A 20,658-nucleotide genomic window follows, 5' to 3' on the forward strand; every position below is an offset into this window, starting at 1 on the left:
ATGACATGCTTATTGACTACATTAAAAAGGTATTTGCTTTTCTGACCGTTACTTTTTATAATTAACACTTTTTGCTCTCTTAAGTTAGTTATAATGATGTGTTTACGCCTGTCGTCATGTGTCATGTGTTAACAATTGAATAATTTTCACTTTGAGCTGATAAAAGAAGTCAGTCATGTTGGAGAGTTTGATTCATAAATATATTATAAACTTTCACAGTGACCTGTACAATATGAACAAGAGTTAATATCAAGTATTCCGTCTTTTATTGATTTAATATTCAGCAAACCTAATTATAAAGGCATCCAAAGATTAAAACAACTAGATACGAACTCGTTACGAGTAACGAGAAGGTCTTCCGTTCAATTTTAAACGATAACATGAAAATATAAATGAAATTTCAAAATTCCCCCTCAAACACAACCTTTCAGATAATGTATACGATTGTCAATATCCTTTAAAATGCTTAACAAAGTGTTTTTCGTTTTCACATATTGCAATTCTAAGATTTAAGAGTTAAGTCCCCTAAAATCCATAATTACGTTATCAGTGGGTGTGGCAATGAGTTTTACAAACGCATATTGTTTCGATCAACAACTTTGTTTCTGTAATGCATTACAAAATCTTGATTGTTTTTAAGTATGTGAAAAAGACTTGTGAAAAAGACTTTACGAGTGTCTTGGCCCCTAATGTAAGGGGCCAGCCCTTTTGTCTTCAGTTCATTCAAAAGGTCTCACAAATACTAACAATTTTTGATCTTACACGTATTTAAAATTGAATATTTTAGGAACCAGTCTCCTAGATCGTTAATGGGGACAGACATTGGTGTTTTGATTGATGGAAACGATTAGAACTATCAATGCAAGCATTTTCTCTTCTACAAAGCTTAACAAAATATGTCTCCTTCTCAAGATATATTGCATCAAAGTTAAAGTACTTTGGCCCCTAAAAATCCCTTCTTACGTAAAACAGGCGTGGCAATGATTTTTCCTGATATATATTGTTACAATAAACAACTTTGCTTCCATAACGCAATTCAAAATCTTTATTATTTTTAAGTTATCTGTAATAGGGGTACGAATGTCTTGGCCCCTAATTTAAGGGGCTAGGCCATTTTTATTGAATTCAATCGAAAGGTCTCACAAAATCTAACATTTTTTGTTCTTACACCTGTTTAAAATTAATGATCATTTTTGATATACAAATGATTAAATATTTAAGGGGTCAACCCTCTAAATTCTTAATGGGGACAGAATTGGTGTTTTGATTGGTGGAACCGATGAGAATTATCAATGCAAGCATAGTCTCTTCTACAAAGTTTAACAAAATATGTCTCCTTCTCTAGATATATTGCGTCGAAGTTTAAGTACTTTGGCCCCTAAAAATCCCTAGTTACGTAAAAATTGGCTTGGCAATGATTTTTCCTGATATATATTGTTACGATCAACAGCTTTGTTTCGATAAAGAATTACAAAATCGTTATTGTTTTTAAGGCGTCGAGCTAATGCTCAGCAGCCTTCTAGCGATCATCTGGATTGGCAATCGTCCAAAAATTCATGCTCTGCACCGCCTTTTTAATGCGTATAAAAATAAGTTCCTTGAAGTATTAAACGTATTACAAGATTTGTATTCCTTTTATTCAACTAAATTGTGTACAAAAAATCCAACTTTGCCTCCCTGGTAGTTGACAACTCATTGCATTAGTATAAATTTGCTTAATCAAGAAATGGCGGATGAATACAATAAGGTGCAATGTAAACATTCAATAAAATATTATTTAAGTTTATCGCGTACATTTTGATTGGAAACCGTGCCATATAGAAATAAAATTTGATATGTAAATTTATTTGTTATCGGGCATGGTCTCCAAAATAATTGTAAGCGATAAACTTATCTGGAGATTTTGTTGCAATTAATAAACACGATAATGCAGTTGGTTTGGTTGAGCATTTTAGATAGCACGTGTTGTGGATTTGTTTGTAAACAACCATAGCATAGGTAATCTTGTTTCAAACGGGAACTGAAATAAATAAAAGTATGTTTTATTATCATAATTAGGGACACACTGTTAATGTATTCAAATTATGAGCCTGTGTAAATTACAAAGACATTTTAAAGCAGAAAGAACATGATATTTTTTGGAACTTTGATATTTCTTCGATTTTTTGTAACCAAGATGAGTTATTGTATTATAAACGCATCACTACCTTTTATAACGAAATATACTGATTATTGTTTTTGAAACAGCACAGAACGTAATTCATTTCCTTTTTTATTCTAATATTATTTGATATACGACTATAAGTTCAGTACAGAAATTCAAATTATTGATATCATTCTATATAAAAGAAAATGTCAGCTCGACGCTTTTGTGGCCGTTCCGGCCTTTGATTAAGTTATTTGTATTAGTGTTTACAAGTGGCCAGTCAAAATATTGTTTTATTTTCTACATATTTCTTTTCAAGCCGTAAAATACGGGAAAATATTTATCAAATCAATTATGACGTCATAATGGTTCTATCACCAAAAAGACACTTTGGAATCATTTATTAGATCTTGACCTGTACTGTTCTACACAGAACAAGAAGTGCGCAATGAAACGATAACTTAAAACATTTATACAATGACACGACATGGCTATTATAAAACGAAATACAAAAGTTGGCGGTGTTTACTGACTGGTTCTATACATTCAGTATGTGTATAACTCGATTATTCCATTTTGAAATTGTTTACGGCAAATGATTTTGCTTGATGACATAAATAATAAGGGACACTCTATAGATGTACGTTTAGCTTATTGTAATGTATTGTTACCCCACACAATGTCAATGTTATGAAAAATTCATACATACACACCGTAAAATGTAATTTCGTATCGTAATATAAATTATGTTGTTCAGTGTCAATTACGCAATTTCAATAAAATAATACAATATGCCAATTTTGCGTAAAACGTGATAAAGTGCTGATTTTCGGTGCGTTTCTGTCTCTTGACTCAATTTTTATTTTACATAACCAATGGTATCAATTTGTTATTGAATTTAATGCTGATTTAACTACAGGAATACGAATGGCTTTCCTTTTTTTCCAACTATAAGTTTTTAATTTTATTGTCAAAACTGAACCATATTTTTCTTTCACCGCTTCTATCCCTACAACCCCTATGGAAGCCACAGACCTATCAGCAGTTCAAATTATTTCGCTGTAGGGGTCTTACTTGTATGACTGTACATAATTCTTTACTCGGCCGCGATGAAATAATACAAATTTTACTGACTTTTTCCAAGCAAGGGAATACTTATAAAAAACAACAATTCAATGCGTTATTTATAAATAAACAGGAAAAAAATAATGCAATAATTATCACTCCACGGAAGGAATACTATAGATCGACCACAAGTTTTAGATGTGCGATCGGGCTCAACGAAATTGAAGGGATAATGCCTGTGTTACGGGGCCAATTAACACATGGTTTTTCAGCTTTAAACTTATCGCAACACATCACTATAAAAGGCCGAAAGGTATTTCAATCACTCGAGCACGTTGCACTGGACGGAAATATTTGTAGAAACGCGTTTTGAAGTAGAAAATATGGCAATCACTACCCAAGTTAGGAACATTCATTTGAGACGAAACGAAACATTATTATATCAAAGCACACGTATTTAAAAAATCTTTAATCTTTTAGAACGTTTCGCTGTGTCGTACTCATAAACATCACACATGCGCAAACTACACCCTGAGAATATCGTGCAGTACGAGGGTTGTCCGTAAAGTGGACAAGCCTAAATTTCAATAAAAGTAGCGTTATATATATTTATTTTAAGCATATTTAGAATCATTCACTTAATGGGATTTAAAAAAGGTTAAGTTTTATGCTATTTAAAATGTATAAGTAGTATAGGAGGGACATTTCGACCCCCTTTACCGGCGCCAAGATGGCGGCCCTTCCGCTTCCGCCAGAATGGCGGCCCTTCCGCTTCCGATAAGAGGGCGGCCCTTCCGCTTCCGCCTAGAGGGCGACCATTCCGATTCCGCCAGAATGGCGGCCCTTCCGCTTCCGCCGAGAGGGCGACCCTTCCGCTTCCGCCAGAATGGCGGCCCTTCCGCTTCCGCTGGGGTTTTTTCCCGCGTTTTACAAATACGCAAGTAGCCATCACCCTTTACCAGGACTTTGGACCTGCTGTCCAGAGACAGGTGGGTTTACTACTTTTTTTTTTTTTTTTTTTTTTTTTTTTTGAGACGGGAAGAGTGAGTCACACCTATGCACAAAGCAGCACAAAGCTTGAACTCGTACCGACCGGATCAGCGTTTATAGCCCGATCATCGATACGAGGGGGATACTCTCAGGTGGTTTACGGGTGTTTTACTTCCTCGCCAGGGACCACATTTTAAGTGAAGGAGAGCTCCCCGAGTGGTTTACGGGTGTTTTACTTCCTCGCCAGGGACCACTCATAATATGAGGCCTGACCCACCCTTCATCGTCTCTTTTTTTTTTTTTTAATTGATTTTCTTTTTTCTTTTTTTTTATCTAACTACTACGATCGATCCAAATAACTCGGAGCACGTGTTATGTGCGTCCTGGATCAGTCGAATTGAATTCTTGATATGATTTAGTTATGTGATACTGTCCTACACACGGACAGGATTTAGACCACTGTTCATGTTCAAAATATGGTGAATGAAAAGTTTTCCAGCTTTTAAGTTTCACCCCGCAATGATAACATTCTACCAAATCATTAGGCCCCGTATAAAAAAACCCAGAAGCCGCCATGTGAATGGCCTCAGGACCCTTCCACCCCACAAAGCTACTGAGGCGATCGTGAAAGCGAGCGTAACCGGGATGTTTCATTTCTTCTATATGATTGTAAATCTATTTCATCTCAATATATATACCAAAGTTCGCACATGCGTACTACACTTTATAAATCAATCTTTTCTTTTCTTTCTCTATTTTCTTATTCAAAGCATGGCTGTGGGTTAAACATTTGGGGCAGTAAAACATGGCCTCCTGATTTTGATGGTCTGCTTCCCCGAAACAGTCGGGGTGTAGTGAAGGACCCTCATACATTTCACCCATAGCTCTCGTGTTTAACTTTTTCGCTTTTTTCAATAATTTTACCATATTTTCTACTAGATCGTCAAATTGTTTCTTCTTTCCCTTTCTATACACTAGATCATTATGTTTCATGATAAAACAAGCATCTAACTTTTGTCTGATCACACTAAAACAACGACGTGTTTCCTTCGACATCATGAACGTAAATGAACTAAGTTCTCTAATATCTTATTATGTATTATATCCCCAATTCTGTACAAGTAATCCCACTGTCTAAAGGTCAAAGTCGCTCCTTCCGCTGTTAATCTATGGTTTATATACTTTCGCAGGTCTAATGTTATAGTTGCTTCCGTTTGACATACTCTTATGATGTAATTGTCCGGCAAATCAAACGACGCAGTTACATTACACCCTGTTTTATTGACACCATGTATATCTTCGTATTTTGTACAGCGATGTTGTATCGTATTGATTCCAAGACCTAAGCTAGTTGAAAGTATAGAAACTATCACAAACACTCCCATTAGTTTAAAACTTTTTAAATGCTTTTTATAATAGGCTGAAACACGATCCTCTATCTTTGTTTCTGTCTCCATGATTGTGACATTATACTAAATACTGTTTGCTATTTATACTTTTTGAAATGTGTGTGAATAAAATGTGTACATCTGATCATCATCTCCCAATCGTAGTGTTTCAAGTACATGACGCATACTCATATTCCTACATCGATAGTATCCAAAATATAAGCAATACTCCCCACACAAAACCGAGTAAGGCGCTTGATATGCCACCCTGTTCCAACTGTATCCGAATCCCAGGAGAAAGGATTTAAAATAAGCATGATAATGCTCGGGTGGATGACCTAAAGGATCAAAAAATTCAAATGGACCTTTTTCAGGGAGGTAAAGTGCGACCCAATGAGTTCCTATATTATTACCCTTCGAGGTATTTACGATGAAAAAGGAAGGTCTTTTACATTTAAGATGAATCAAGGCATCAGCCGGCCACATCCCTCCCCCCTGAACTCTCATCCCTACATCCCTATACATTGCAGAAAGGAGTTCTAACGTATTCATAGTATCTGAATGTTTCTCGTATTGTCAATGGTCAGTACACTAGAAAATTTTCCGTAACAAATCACCGTAACGCTTTCAGGAAGAGGACTGGAAAATTTCAGGTCCAATCTCAGTTGTCCCCTCTCAGACATGGGCTGTAATCCTTGGGATTCATATTTCGTTTTAAAAGTAAAGATACAATTTCCCTTGGAAAAGTCCTCCCTGGATATTAAACAGGACCCTCCCTCGACAAAGGCCGAATACACGTCTAAATAAGAACCACTTTCGAAATTGGGTTGGAAAGGTTTTGAGGGTATCGATTTCCCGTCAACGTAAAAGGCTGCGAAATTACAATCGTAATGTTTAAAATTAAAAGGGTTTTTTATATAACTTCCGTTAAAGGCCTCTGAACTGACTAGACCCACATACAAGATATTGGGGACCGCATTAAAAAAGTTATCGGCACTAAAGTTATACTGCCCTTGTGATATACTGAAGCATTTGATCTCTGAGCTTTGAATGGGGTAAACTACGGGGTGGTCAGCTAATATCCTGCTATGACTCAAGATGAAACTAGGGTGAATTTTAACAAAACACACTTTAAATACAGCTTCTGTGATTTCAAATTTATATTTAAGATCGTCAATGGTCACTAGAGAAAATTCATCTCTGTGGGGACGTAGCCTTAGACCAATTTGAACCCCATTGATAATTAATCTGTCCTGTTGACAGAGATCCGCATAAAGCGGACCTTCTAAATCCACCACTTTTCCTTCAGAAGTATATTTTGATCTAAGATATAATCCTATATTAGCCCCCGCAACCGAATCTACATCGTCCATAAATCCTGGCGAATCTTTGAAAAATAACTGACTAGACAAACAGTCTTCTCTCAATTTAGTGTTTGAGGACGTAATCACATCTAGATAGGCCTTGTAAGGATAATTTGACGAAATGCCTTTGGTTGTGTCCTGCTGCTGGAAACTAAGCTCACACTGGGAAAAAATACTGTGAAGGATGTTGTTGACTAACCCAACTTTATTCCCCGTAGCAATAGGTAAATTATTCTCCTGTGTTAATTTCAGTTTTAAACTCAATTTGGAATGTTTTAAATCTACGTAATGGTAGGTGTTTCCCGGGATGTTAAATTCTATGGGACCGTCTTTCACTACTTGTCCAATGGGTCTAATTTCTACAAAATCAATTGACTGAATGGCCGTCTCCAGTGGAGGGGCAAAAAATAACTGTAAGCGATGGTCATAACTCTTCGCTTCTTCCATGGCGAATGAATTCAAAGGAAAGAGAAACTCTTCTATTTATACTTTTCCCATGGTTTTTTCTTTGATTTTCTGTTATTTTTAGTGCTGGGCCTCGCTTCGCGGGACAACTTTTGAGCTTTTAATTTAACTACAATAGGTTCATTGGGCATGGGTTGACCCTTTCTCTTCATTTGCTTGACTTGTGATTCCGCTCTTTTCAATTCTTGAGCGATGGGAGACACGAGTTCTATTTTAGGTTCTACTTTTTCCCCTTTCCCTTTCTGGTCCACGATCCAGTAACCAGGAGGGGGTCCTTTCCATTTTGCCTGGGCTCTGAAATGATCCTCTAGCTCCTGGACCGAGGGGACTTTAGATTCTAAATTCATATTTTTCTTAGATGAAGTGTACAATATAATGGATGTTTAAAATCTAACGAATTTTGAAAATCGCGGTCCTTTATATAGATTCTTACTCTATCGATTCTATTTTTAGATAGGGGAAAGTAGAGAATAGGGTGATACCTTTCTTCCAAAAATGAATCTGACGTAAATAATCGACGCAACACGGGAAGTAAGCGAGAATTAATGACACTACATTCACACAGATCGGATAGGAAATAATAAACACCAGAGGAGGAGGGAAATCCGATGATTTCCGTTAAACCTACTTCCCACTGACCATCTAAGGTTAAAGGCTGATTTAATTCTGTTGTAAAATCAAAAGGAGCTTTTCCCTCCGAAGATAAAAACAAATAATGAGACATGATTCGCAAGTGTAATTATTGTGATCTATTTATAGTTTTTCAAGTCTGCCGCCGTAATCCACGAATCGTACTTAGACGGCCAACCTAACCATTTAACAAACACTTCTTTTCCTCTTTTTCTTAACACTTTTTCAATTTTATAAGAGTCACTTTCGTAAGCTTTCACCAATTCTTTTTCGTAAAAGGTCCCCGCAATATTCTCCCCCTCGTAATCTTTTAATCTGTAAACTGTCATACCCTGTGCTAATTGTCTGTTCGTCACAATGAACAATTCTCGCGTGAATCTTTCGTCATACTCCCTCTCAAAGGTTCTCTTTAAGGCACTGATCCTAACTATATCTCCCACCTTAAATTTATATCTGTTTAGTTTAGCTGTTTGCGCACTTTTTTTAGCCACGATTTTAGGTTCATACTGTAATGACCATAGCCTAGATATATCTTTCCTCGTAACTTGAGCCGGAGACATTCGAATACTGCGATGATAAGAATGATTATAACTATATACCGCCTTTTCTAAAATATCTACCCATCGATGGGACTGTTTGAAAGACATGTACCGCGCTATTTTCTTTTTGATCGTTTTTATGGCCCTTTCAGCATAATTAGCTTTGGTTTCGTTTTGCGTTCCAAAATGATTCATGTGTTTATCTTTAAACCAGTTTTTCATGTCACCTAAAAATTCTTTCCTTTTATCTGTTCTCACATGTTCACTTGACATGCCTTCTTTGTTTAGTTCATCAAACGCAGAGACCATCTCTTTACTCGTTTTATTCCTCAGAGCTTTGGCCCATACATAACGAGAAAACACGTCAATACACAACAAAAAATATTTAAAACCGTCGTTACTTTTCCAGTATGAAGTGTAATCTGCTAAATCAGCATCAATCATGTAACCCGGGTAAGGGGAAATGACTCTCCTTCTCTGAAATTGCCTTCTAGGTTGTTGGTGAATGGCGTAGTCTTCCTGTTTTAGTAGCCAGTTTTTAATTTTTGTTCTTGAAAGTTTGTAACCGTTCTCCTTAAACCATCGATATATTTTTTCCACTCCTGCAAAGGCGATATGATGTTTAGGATCAAAGTAGTTTTTCTTTAAGACCTCCATCTTATAAAAATTAAAAGTTTATTGCATTCCTTTTATAGTGTCCTCCATTGTCTCGTCCACTCTCCTTTTAACATGCGTCGGTTCTTCCTTTTACCTGGGGGTGGTATATTTTTTAACATGGATCTTTTTTTATTATGTTCAAGAGGCGGATCTCTTCCGTGTACGAGGGGAGGATCCTTGTTCGTTTTATGATCTACGGGCGGGCTTGGTTCATTAAGGGGTGGATCCGTTTGAAAGGATTTTGCTTCATTCGCTGAACTTTGTTGAGCGGAACTATTTTCTAGGTCTAATTCATCGCGGTGCAACATTCTTTGATATTGATCATAAGGGACCATCACCATTTTTTTGAGATACTTCATAGTTGTTTTAAAAAAGTTTTCAGATCTATGAACATGCGATAAATAGTTTTTATATGCTTTCTTACGATAGATTGGCGTTTACTTCGAGGTGGGGGGATGGCAAATAATTTTAAAAAGGTTTTATTTTGCTTACGCAGCAGTTTTGTCTTGGGGGTGTGTGGAAATACACCCGATTGCAAGTTATGCAAAATCTCACAAATAATATTTAATTGACTTGCGGTAGCTGTATACAATAGAGCGTAAGACTGGGTTTTGGACGTGTGTAATATCAAATGAACATAATCCATATTGATTTCAATGGGATACAGTCGCCTCTATTTATAGAGTTTTGTAGATGATTGTGACCTCATCTTTGAAAATATTAGTGCGCAGTCGGTGGTCTTCCTCTGCATGGGGAGATAAATCGACCACCAAGTACCCAAATTTTTTAAGCATACAATCTTGATAGGCTTCAACCATAGCTTTGCTTTGACCAGGATATACTTGACGAGCTAAGCAAGCCACTTGCGATACATCTCTTGGATTTTTAAGCAATACCATAAAATGGGTGTTCAAGTTAATGGTGCGCGCAAATTTTCCTTGACAATACATGTTTTGATTTATGTAGATGACACTTAATTTTCTATGATGTACCCCCATTGTAAATAATTCTTCCATATTTTGTGAATTTACGATACGACGGGCTAAATCGTCTAAAATAATAATGCTATTTTCCTTTAAACTATTTAATTGTTCAATGTTCGGTAACCCTTCGTGAAATTCTATGAAAGGTAATGTTTTTTCCATGTCTCGAAACATGTCTTGATAGATACCGTAACAGTACAGTACATTTGGAGGACTATGTTCAAACATGTCCTCTTTTTGACTCAATAGTCTATACATCCAATAGGTTTTTCCGGAACCCGTGGTTCCGCTGATAGCAATGGACGTATTGCACGGAAAAGGGTACATGTTTTTAATGATGGAGTATGAAATACAAAACTTCCTTTTATACCTTTGAGAAAACCTCTTTTGCAATGAAGACAAGACAAAGAAAACATTTTCCCAGCATTTATATATACATACATTCATATTTTCATGGCCGAAAGCAATATCAACAAAAAAAATTTTTATACCAACAAAAGAAATATATAATTTTTGATTAAAAAATTCAAAGGGGAAATTTGTTCAAAAAATACAAAATTTTGGAGATAAAAAAATATTCAAACCTTATAAAAACATACATTCGTATTAACTTGGTTGATAGCAATAATTGTAAAAAGCATTTTTTTTTTACCGGGAGAAAAAAAAATGTACACAAAACAAAAGCATTTATATAAACACGTATTCATATTTACATGGCCGAAAGCTATATATACAGTAATTTTGTACCGAAAAAAAAAATAACGATTTAAAAAAAAAAAAAAAAAAAATTACACAATTTTGAGCAAAAAAAAGCATTTATATAAACATGTATTCATATTTACATTGTATTTTTGTATCGGAGGAAAAATTATAATAAATCCAAGAAATAAAATTCAAAAAAAAAATTAAAAAAAAAAAAAAAAAAAAAAATTAATAATTATACATAGTATACAAGGAGGGGGCCAGGAAAAAAAAATAGTACACATGAAAAAATAGTCCTACAATTGCAATCTGTTTACTGGTCTTCTATTTCTCATTGATCTTCTAAGAGGAGCAGCTGGCTGAGGTGGTTGAGGGGGGCGTGGTTGAGGACGGCGTTGTCGAGGGGGGCCTTGTATGGGTAGTTGCCTCTCCCCATACCCGACACACTGAATTACCAACACCAAAATGCCTGTAAATATCACTCTAATCAATCACTAGGCAATTTTCTGTCGTTCAACCACCACAGAGTCACAGAGGCTGTCTAAACTTATGATTTCAACATCATTTTGTCGAGGTTCTTTTTTTCTTCGTATTACGAGAAAAGCAATGAATCCAACCACAAGAACAATACCGATGACCCCTAATTTAAAATAGATATCATAGAATTATCCATTACATTTTATCGGTATGAATAAATATGCGTTGTAATGATACAATTATATCTTAATGAATTGCTTATAATGCATACCTCCAGTAATAATACCAACAATGGCATTTGTCGCCTCCACTTCTGGCTGGGACCTGGTGGTACTCACGACTTCTTGGGAAACTGAACTGGACATCTGAAAATAAGAAAGAAACAATCATAACTATTTATTGTCGGTTAAAAAAAAAAAAAAAAATAATAATAATAATAATCATAATAATACACGATACTTACAGAGCAAACTTCATCTTCAAGTTCTACTGCGATTCCCTCTGACCCACTGATGTCATCACATCTAACGAGCGAGTGCATGACTTTGAACTTCTTCAGAGCCGGAAATTTCTTTAAGTTCACTCCTGAGCTCAGTCTGTTGACTGTCAGAATTTTAACGCCTCTCCATGTCCTGCTGGTTAATTCTCTGAAATCCTCGCATGTCAGTGTGTTGTCTCTCTGGATGCACGCAGTCAAAGCTCCTAAAGGAAATGCAAGCAAAATCATCAAGTACATCTTGTCAGTTTAGAAATCGAATTGGGAAGTAGTCAAACTAATGATAATCTCTTTTATATCGGGTGGATGAATGAACTAAACAAGGAATGGTCAAGATAGACATAGCTTCAATATTTGATGTACAAGCCGATTATTTTGTCCTATCCTGAATATTTCAGTATCATTTACACTGAAAATGAATTTTGCTAGCGTAAACTTTAGCATTGAAACTCATTAATTATTAATCGTTTAATTTAAAACAACCCGTCCACCCCTTTCATTTTAACATGGGAGGGTTCCTGGGTAGAAGGGGTGATAGATGAAAAGTAAAATCCTAATTCAATTATATATGAATCAAAATCTTTAGATTCTTAATCTATTTTTAATAAAGTTTGGACGGGGTGATATTGAATTCACGATATAAATTACAATTACATATTTAAAGAACGAAAAAGTGAAGAACCAGTCCAGCCCACCCCTATTAAAACAATGGGCCTATTCCATGGGAGAGCGGTTAGCGCGGGACGGTCTGTGTATATTATTGTTACGTAATTGAAAGGAGAGAGCCTGAGAAAATGCCCTTTGGCCATCTGCGTCGAGGGTTCGTGTATTCCAAATCTTTCTGTCAAAGGTCTCTTGTGATAAGCTTAAACCGACCAGTTACTTTCAGAAAATTAAGTAAATGAGCATGTTACGGAAAGTAGAGGGACATAAGCTTTTCCTGTACATGTCTCAATCTTGCATGTTCATTTCTGACCATTGTGTTAAATCTCTTGATCTTTGAAATAAAATGTCATAACCACGAGCATGTCTTATGCTCGTCTCTTTGAGTTAAACGTTTAATAAGAGGTAAGATCCGAGAAATGGAGCCTAGTATTATGTGTGATGAGACCAAGTCAAAGTAGGGGGATGGGGGGATTGTATAATACAGCAGTGTTTTGTACGAGTTAACTCATTTAAGCTGACCATTGTAATTAATGTCAATTCTCTTGATTTTGGAAATAAGTGTCAGAATCACAAGCATGTCTTATGCTCGTCTACTTGAGTTAAACTTTGATTAAGATGATCCGAGAAATGAAGTCTTGTATTCAAGGAAAGGGGGGGGTTGATGATATAAAACACCAGGGATAAAGGACACGAGTTTTGTCTGAGTTAGCTCATTTTCACAATCATCATCACAGTTTAGAATTTGGAACCGGTTTGTAAAAATGATATACTATACAAAGTACGGATTGGACGACGTTAGACAGACCAAAAAGAAAATGAAGAAAAGCAAGAAAGAAGGCATCGTTTACCGAGTAAGTTTTTTTTTTTTAAACGAATTAAAACAACTCTCCTCTCGCCCCTGCTCCCCGCCTAGTCATTGTGGTTGTCTTCCTGAAAATTAAACAAGAAAGCAATTATTAAAATTAGAAAATAAATTGAAGGTGTTCATTGGTTCTCTAACCGTTTATGTAAACCCCATAATGTAAAACTTTAGTTATACCTGCTCTACAAAGGGGACAACCCTGGGGTACGAGTTTAAAATAACATTGTAAACAACAAGACATGTTTCTGCATGTCTTGCAAATGCATCCGTAATATGCACGCTCTGTGCATATTATGCACTCGTGTAAAAGTGCATTGATGATACACCAACTGTCCAAACACAAACAATTAAACATACGTGTAAACATCGTGATCAGATTGATTTAACTACACTGTTGTAACTGATTTTAGTTTGAGAATTTTAATCCGTGAGGCAAGTATCAGTAGGTGATAAAGACTCAAATTTCTATAAAGTGTTAATTGAACTCTAATAAATGGCCGCTACAATAATTACAATTAATTACTCGAATGTACCTTCATTTCCTCCTCTGCACAGGGGGCATCGTTTGTCCTGGATCTTATGGTAGCATCTCAAACAGCAAGATGCTTTCTTGCAGGTTCTGCACATACAGGCATAGTTTGCCTTTTCCAGGCAAACAAAACACTCATAGTTTTCTCTCTGGTACTCTGGCCTACACCATGAGTTGGAGTTAATGCCAGCGAATCTTATTCTAATCCCGTGAGGCATGTTGGAGTTTGTATACTTAAAATGGTTCATACAACTTTTATAGTGTTTTTTTATCTGAGTGGATGCTGTCACTTCAGGGGACATGTTTACTAACGGATATTTGAGATTATTGATAAGAATGTATTAATAAGAATATACACTCATTAGAAAATGACACACATCAACATGTAAATAAAACAAAGGTAAATCCTCTCATTAAGGTTAGACGCGACCTATCTTCCCATTATTTCTATTTCCCCCATCTCCACAATCTGAAGATTTCCACTATGTCATTTCATAATTATATATCAAGTTATGATACTTTTTTTTTTGTGGCTTTCAGATGACAGTGGACGTGATGTTGATGTTAAATTTTTTGCGGGAGCATGGAAATGGCAGTCGAAAACTACAAAATTTAAAATTGGACATCAGTTTCTCCCTCTTCAATTTTTCCAGAGGATTCCTACCACAAGACAAAGACATTCAGCATTCTCGTTACGTGGACTCAAAATTCAGCCACTTTGTTCGTTCACCACCCAGTGTAGCCGTCCTTTGTCCAAACGTGTGCCGGCGAATTATTTCGGACCTTATAGAATTTTTCATTTCTTATTTTGGAAGACGTCGTTGCCATTACGATGCCTTAATTTTCCAGTTTACTGAAATTGAGGATTTGGGTGTCACCCACCGACTACCTGAAAGAAGACAAGCCATTGTGGGGCTAAATTTAAAAAACCACGACTCGTATCTGGAGTTTACAGATACAGTCATTCACGAATTTACCCACGTCTTAGAGACTATGAACGATGACGATCATGGGGTGGAGTTCGCTGGAATTTTTAGAGGCTTATTAAGTCTTGTACATTCACAAGAAATTGACCTGTCTTATGCAGGTGTGAATCAGTGTGATTTACAAAGCATCCAGGCATCTGAAGAATGTAGAGGATAAATAATATTTACCTTTGTTTAATGTGTAATCAACGCAATTTGTAGTCAAATATCATATTATTATTGTTATTGAGATTTATTCATTATTTACAAATCAGGGGAATTGACCCCTAAATAAATGATGGTTACGCAATGCTTACTCTGATATTCTTCAAAGGGATTAGGGCATCAGTTAAATGGGGATTAATACTCGATTAATCCTTCAAATGATGACTCTTCTATTTCGCAAATGATTATTCCACTAAGAGGGTGTAGCCATCTGAGCTGAACACCAATCGAATAATGTCACCTGATTTGAGTAACCACTCCGTAAGCCCCACTTAGGATGGGGTGGAGTTTAATGTTTGGGTATTATAACCGGTGATATTTTGATTCGTAGTATTCTCGATCAGACAGCAACATGTTTACTTGCGAGATTTGCGGTAAGCCCTACCAATATAATAAGGATTTATTGCGTCATAAAAGATCTGCACACGAAGGGCAAACGTATGCATGCGATAAATGTACAAAAAAATTTAAAAGAAAGGACGATTTGAAAAAGCATGAAAAAATTTGCCAAATTGATTTAAAATGTCCCCAATGTCAAAAACTTTGTGCCACACCTTACGGCTTACAATGGCACATGTCCCACCATGCCCGAGGGGTTAAGCGCCCTGCGTCTGACCATGATTATGCCTCCACAAAGAGACCTTGTTTTGAGTCATTGAGGAGCCCCTCTTCAGATGACTCTCAACCAGGACCCTCTTTCTATCGTTGTCGTCAATGTGAAAACAGGTTCTTAAACAGAAGAGAGTTGTACTTGCATCAAATGCGAGAACATATTCAAGTGGGGGGTCAATTACAAGATACACCCTGGGAGGAAGGGGGTGCACCCTGGGAGGGTCCTGAAGGGATCGATGATAGGCTAAAACAAGTATATGAAGCCAACGCCCCCCTCATTTTACAACCCAGTGCCCCTGGACCCAATATCTCTACTTTTAATTTCCCCACCACGAATGCCGTAGGTGAAAATGAAATTAGTCAGGCAGCGGATGACATTTATAATCAACAGGACCACGCGTTTAAACTGAATTTGTCATTCGGGGTTATTTTAAGACATAGGGAAACGGGAGAATATAGGTATTTCCGACCTTTCTATAATGACAGTGTCTTAGACCGTCCTTTGTACATATCGAGACGACGAGATTTAAGAACGTTAGTGCTTCGACTGAGACGTAAAGACCTATTTACCCTCCTCCTTCAACATCGTCCTGATACGAAATGGGTTCCCGTTCTTGTTACCAATTTTAGATTTACAATCTTTCATACGTTTTACCCCATCGGAGATTTGCACGGTCCCCTCCCTAAATACATTAAAGAAAACCGAAGTTTGGTCACTTTAGAAATAAATGATAGAACAGGGTATGCCTACGAGGATCATTTCTGTGCGTTTCGTTGCTTAGCCTTACACCAGGGATATGATGTCAAGAATTTTGAGGGGAAAACAAAACAATTGTTTGACAAGTGGACAACGTTTAAGGGTGTGAAGGATTCTCAAGGGGTAGAATATAGGGAACTCCCCGAGTTTGAATCTTGTTTCGAAATCAATGTCGAGGTCTATGCCCTTAACCCCGAAGGTCACGTGGGGTCAGTGTACAAATCAAGAGGTCGTTACGAGGACACTGTGTACCTCCACCTCTATCAAGGTCACTTTTCCTACATCAAAGACTTTGCAGTCTTTGCCAAAAAATTTCAGTGTAAATTTTGCGACAAGCTTTGGGATCATCATGGACATTTTTTGCGTCACGAACAAAAATGTCAAAACAAGACGAGGTATGTCTATCCGGGGGGCTTTTATCGACCATCAAAAACCATCTTTGAGGAATTATCTTATTTCGGAATTAATTGTAAAAATCGGGTCTATCCTTGGTTCATCGTGTATGATTTTGAAGCCTGTCTCACACAGAACACACGGCTTATACGGTTGGCCACCCGTGTAAACCGTACATACAACCGAACCAACCGTGGCCTTATCCGACTTACACTCGGGCCATTCGAGTGTATCCGTGAAAGCCGTGTATGATTTTTTAAACTTTTAAAAAACTGGCACGGGTGCCATGTCCGTGTATGATCATATTAGCGATCGTACAAGACCGTGTGAGGCCGTACGAGACCGTATATGCAACCGCACATGAAATGTTAATCCGGGTGTTGGATGTAGGACTTGGGAACGGTTTCACACGATTCCATACGATTTATATACGATATTGACACGGTTGAGCTCACTCCCCTCGCGCCTTCTGGCCAAAATAATCTCAATGTCTATCAGTCTTATCATGATTTCTAATTCCCTTATTCTGTCATCTGCCATTTTTATAACTTTTCTGTTGAAAATTAGAAAATTTATGAAGCCAAGCCATCAAAACGAGTCAATTTATATCAAAACATACTCAAATGTGTGATAATTCGAGCATAACTCGAACAAAAGTCGGTGGGACCGTATGTAAACCCTGTAAATGTCCAGTTAATCGAGTAAAAGTCGTGTTTAATTGTACTAGGCCGTAATTGCACAAGGTTCAAGATCAAAGATCAGAAAAGGTCGAATGGACCCAGGAACATATGCCCATTAGTGTGTCCATCTGTAGTAATGTCCCGGGGTTCGAGGAACCTCACTGTTTGGTAAATGACAATGGGGACGAGTTAGTCAGAGAAATGGTAGGCTACATGAAAGACATTGCCGAAAAAACAGAACTTTTAGCTAAAGAGCGATGGGGGAGGGAATTGGGGGAATTAAAACATAGGACAAAAAATTCCGTAAGTAGTATGGAGGTGGGTGAGGATGAGGAGGACAAAGAGGAGGACGACGAGGCTAAAAAGATAAGACAATTGTATGGAAAGTTTAATGCTTATGTGTCACAGGTTCCCGTGTTGGGATTTAATTCGGCCAAATACGATTTGAATTTGATTAAAACGAAACTAGCTAAACATTTAGGACTTCACCAGGAAGAGCACTGCTTTACCATTAAAAAGAACAATGCGTACGCCTGTATTTCAACTGAAAAATTGAAATTTTTAGATGTTTCTCACTTTTTGGCGCCTGGCACGTCTTATGCAAAATTCTTAACAGCCTATCAAGTCGATGAATCAAAAGGTCATTTCCCCTATGAATGGTTTGATGACGTGTCGAAATTAGAGTGCAATCAATTGCCTCCCCCTTCTGCGTTTTATAGTAGCTTAAAAGAGTCATGCATTTCAGACACTGACTATCAGACCTGTCAACGAGCCTGGGTGGACCACAACATGACCACATTTAGAGACTTTTTAGTGTGGTACAATAATTTAGATGTAGGACCTTTTGTCACCGCTGTGACGCGACTGCAACAGTTTTACTTTGATAGAAATATCGATTTGTTCAAAATTGCCATGTCGGTCCCTGGCATTGCGAGGAAAATGTTATTCGACACAGCAACACGGGAGGGGGCGGAATTCATGTTACTGGACGAGAAAAACAAGGATTTGTATCATAACATTAAGTCAAATATTGTGGGGGACCCTCTATTATTTACCATCGAAAAGCCGTGAAGGGAGAGACCAAGATCGGAGATGGGAAATTGTGCCAAAAAGTTTTAGGGTACGATTGCAATGCATTGTATTTGTGGTGTATAGGACAAAAAATGCCGGTGGGTGTCATGGTCAGACGCAGGGCGGAAGAAGGGTTTAAACCAGAAGTCAGAGATAAGAACATTAAAATGTATCAGTGGATGAATTATTTGATTAAATACGAGGGAAAGGACATCAAACATGCGCTGAATGACGGGGGTGAAAAGCGGGTGGGCCCTTATCCCGTGGACGGGTATGATGGGAACACAAATACGATTTACCAATTTCAAGGATGTTATTTCCACGGTCACGAGTGTAGGTTGACAGAAAAAATAACAGATACGAATTGGAGGGAAAACAGAGAAAAGAAGTTGAACAAAACAAAGAAAACGACTGCTTACTTGATTGGGAAGGGATATAAGGTAGAGGAAATGTGGGAATGTGAGTTTGATGAGTTTTGTAAACCTCGTCCTGTGATTCATGCTTTGGGTTGGGAAATGCGACCTGCTTTTTATCGGAAGCATAGGGGAAAGGTTAATGAAAAACAAATTTTAGAGGGAGTGAAAAGCGAAACTTTATTTGGTATGGTTGAGGTAGATATTGAAGTACCTGAAAAGTGGGAAGGAGAGTTTCAACCGAAGTTGTCTCCTTGGAACTATTTTAAAGAAATGTCGCCATTGTTTTGCAATACGGAAGTGAAATTTGAGGATATTGGGGAGCATATGCAGAAACATATAGAAAAGGAAGGTCTTAGTACGCACCCAAGGCGTTTATTGGTGGGGGGGTATGAAAGCAGAAAAAATGTTACTTGGTACTCCATTGTTAAAATGGTATTTAGATCACGGATTAAAAGTTACGCGCATTTATCAGGTGGTTGAATTTAACGCTCAGGCATGTTTCAAAAAATTTGTTAATGATGTGACAGAAGCGCGAAGGATGGGGGATGCGAGACCGGAATTTGAAATTATTGGCAATACGATGAAATTAATAGGCAATTCGGGATACGGGTCTTTAATCATGGACAAAACAAAACATCGGGATATCACTTATGTACAGGCAGGGAGAACACCAAACCTGCTTAGCGATCAACCAAGATGAATTTAGAAATGCAACATGCTTAGGGGGAGATTTTTATGAACTAGAAATGGCAAAAACTAAGATCACCATGGATCTACCTATTCAGTTAGGTTACTTTATCTTACAATACGCTAAAATGAAAATGTTGGAGTTTAATTACGATTTCCTAGACATTTATGTCGACCGCGCCGATTACATGCTATTAGAAATGGATACCGATTCCAATTATTTGTGTTTGAGTGCTGAAAATATGCACGAGGTGATAAAACCAAACATGCGCGAAAGATATGAACACCACCTACGCGGTTACTGTTGCGACGATGCATGTCCCCCTTTTTTACCGCGAGAGTGTTGCAAAAAACACAAGACTTTTGACAGGCGTTTAAAACAGAATTCGAAGGTGAAAAAATGATTGGTCTTTGTTCAAAAACATACGTAGTAGCCAATGGAAATGAGTGTAAATTTAGTTCAAAAGGATTAAATAAAAATCAGGTGTCTAATCCTTGGGGAACATATGATGCCGTTTTAATGAATCAAAAGGCAGGGCATGGAATGAATCGAGGGATACGCGCGCGCCATAATACAATGTTCACATATACACAAGAAAGAAGTGGTTTTTCTTATTTCTATTGCAAAAGGAAAGTTTTGGAGGATGGTATTTCAACCGAACCTCTAAACATTGTATTGAAACCAAATGCATAAAATGTTTCAGTTTTCATTAGTCGTAATATGTTTATGGTAACATGATTAATTGAAAGACACATGGAGACGATGAAGGGTGGGTGAGGCCTCATATTATGAGTGGTCCCTGGCGAGGAAGTGAAACACCCGTAAACCACTCGGGGAGCTCTCCTTCACTTAAAATGTGGTCCCTGGCAAGGAAGTAAAACACCCGTAAACC

At 37.3% G+C, this 20,658-nt stretch overlaps 1 protein-coding gene and 1 long non-coding RNA gene across 2 annotated transcripts in view; both read right to left on the reverse strand.

The window, feature by feature from the left end:
• Positions 1–20,658, reverse strand: part of LOC136274014 (uncharacterized) — a 278,101-nt gene that overhangs the window by 54,040 nt on the left and 203,403 nt on the right. The window lies entirely within an intron of this gene.
• On the reverse strand, positions 10,554–13,145 carry LOC117685237 (uncharacterized). Its single transcript, XM_066078385.1, has 4 exons — positions 13,088–13,145; positions 11,870–12,108; positions 11,678–11,771; positions 10,554–11,398 (listed from the first exon to the last, which is right to left on the reverse strand). Exons 1-4 carry the CDS (start codon positions 13,143–13,145, stop codon positions 11,226–11,228), a joined length of 564 nt encoding a protein of 187 aa, XP_065934457.1. The 3' UTR covers positions 10,554–11,225.

Source organism: Magallana gigas, chromosome 1 (genome assembly GCF_963853765.1).
Source record: "Magallana gigas chromosome 1, xbMagGiga1.1, whole genome shotgun sequence".
Lineage (NCBI taxonomy): Eukaryota > Metazoa > Mollusca > Bivalvia > Ostreida > Ostreidae > Magallana > Magallana gigas.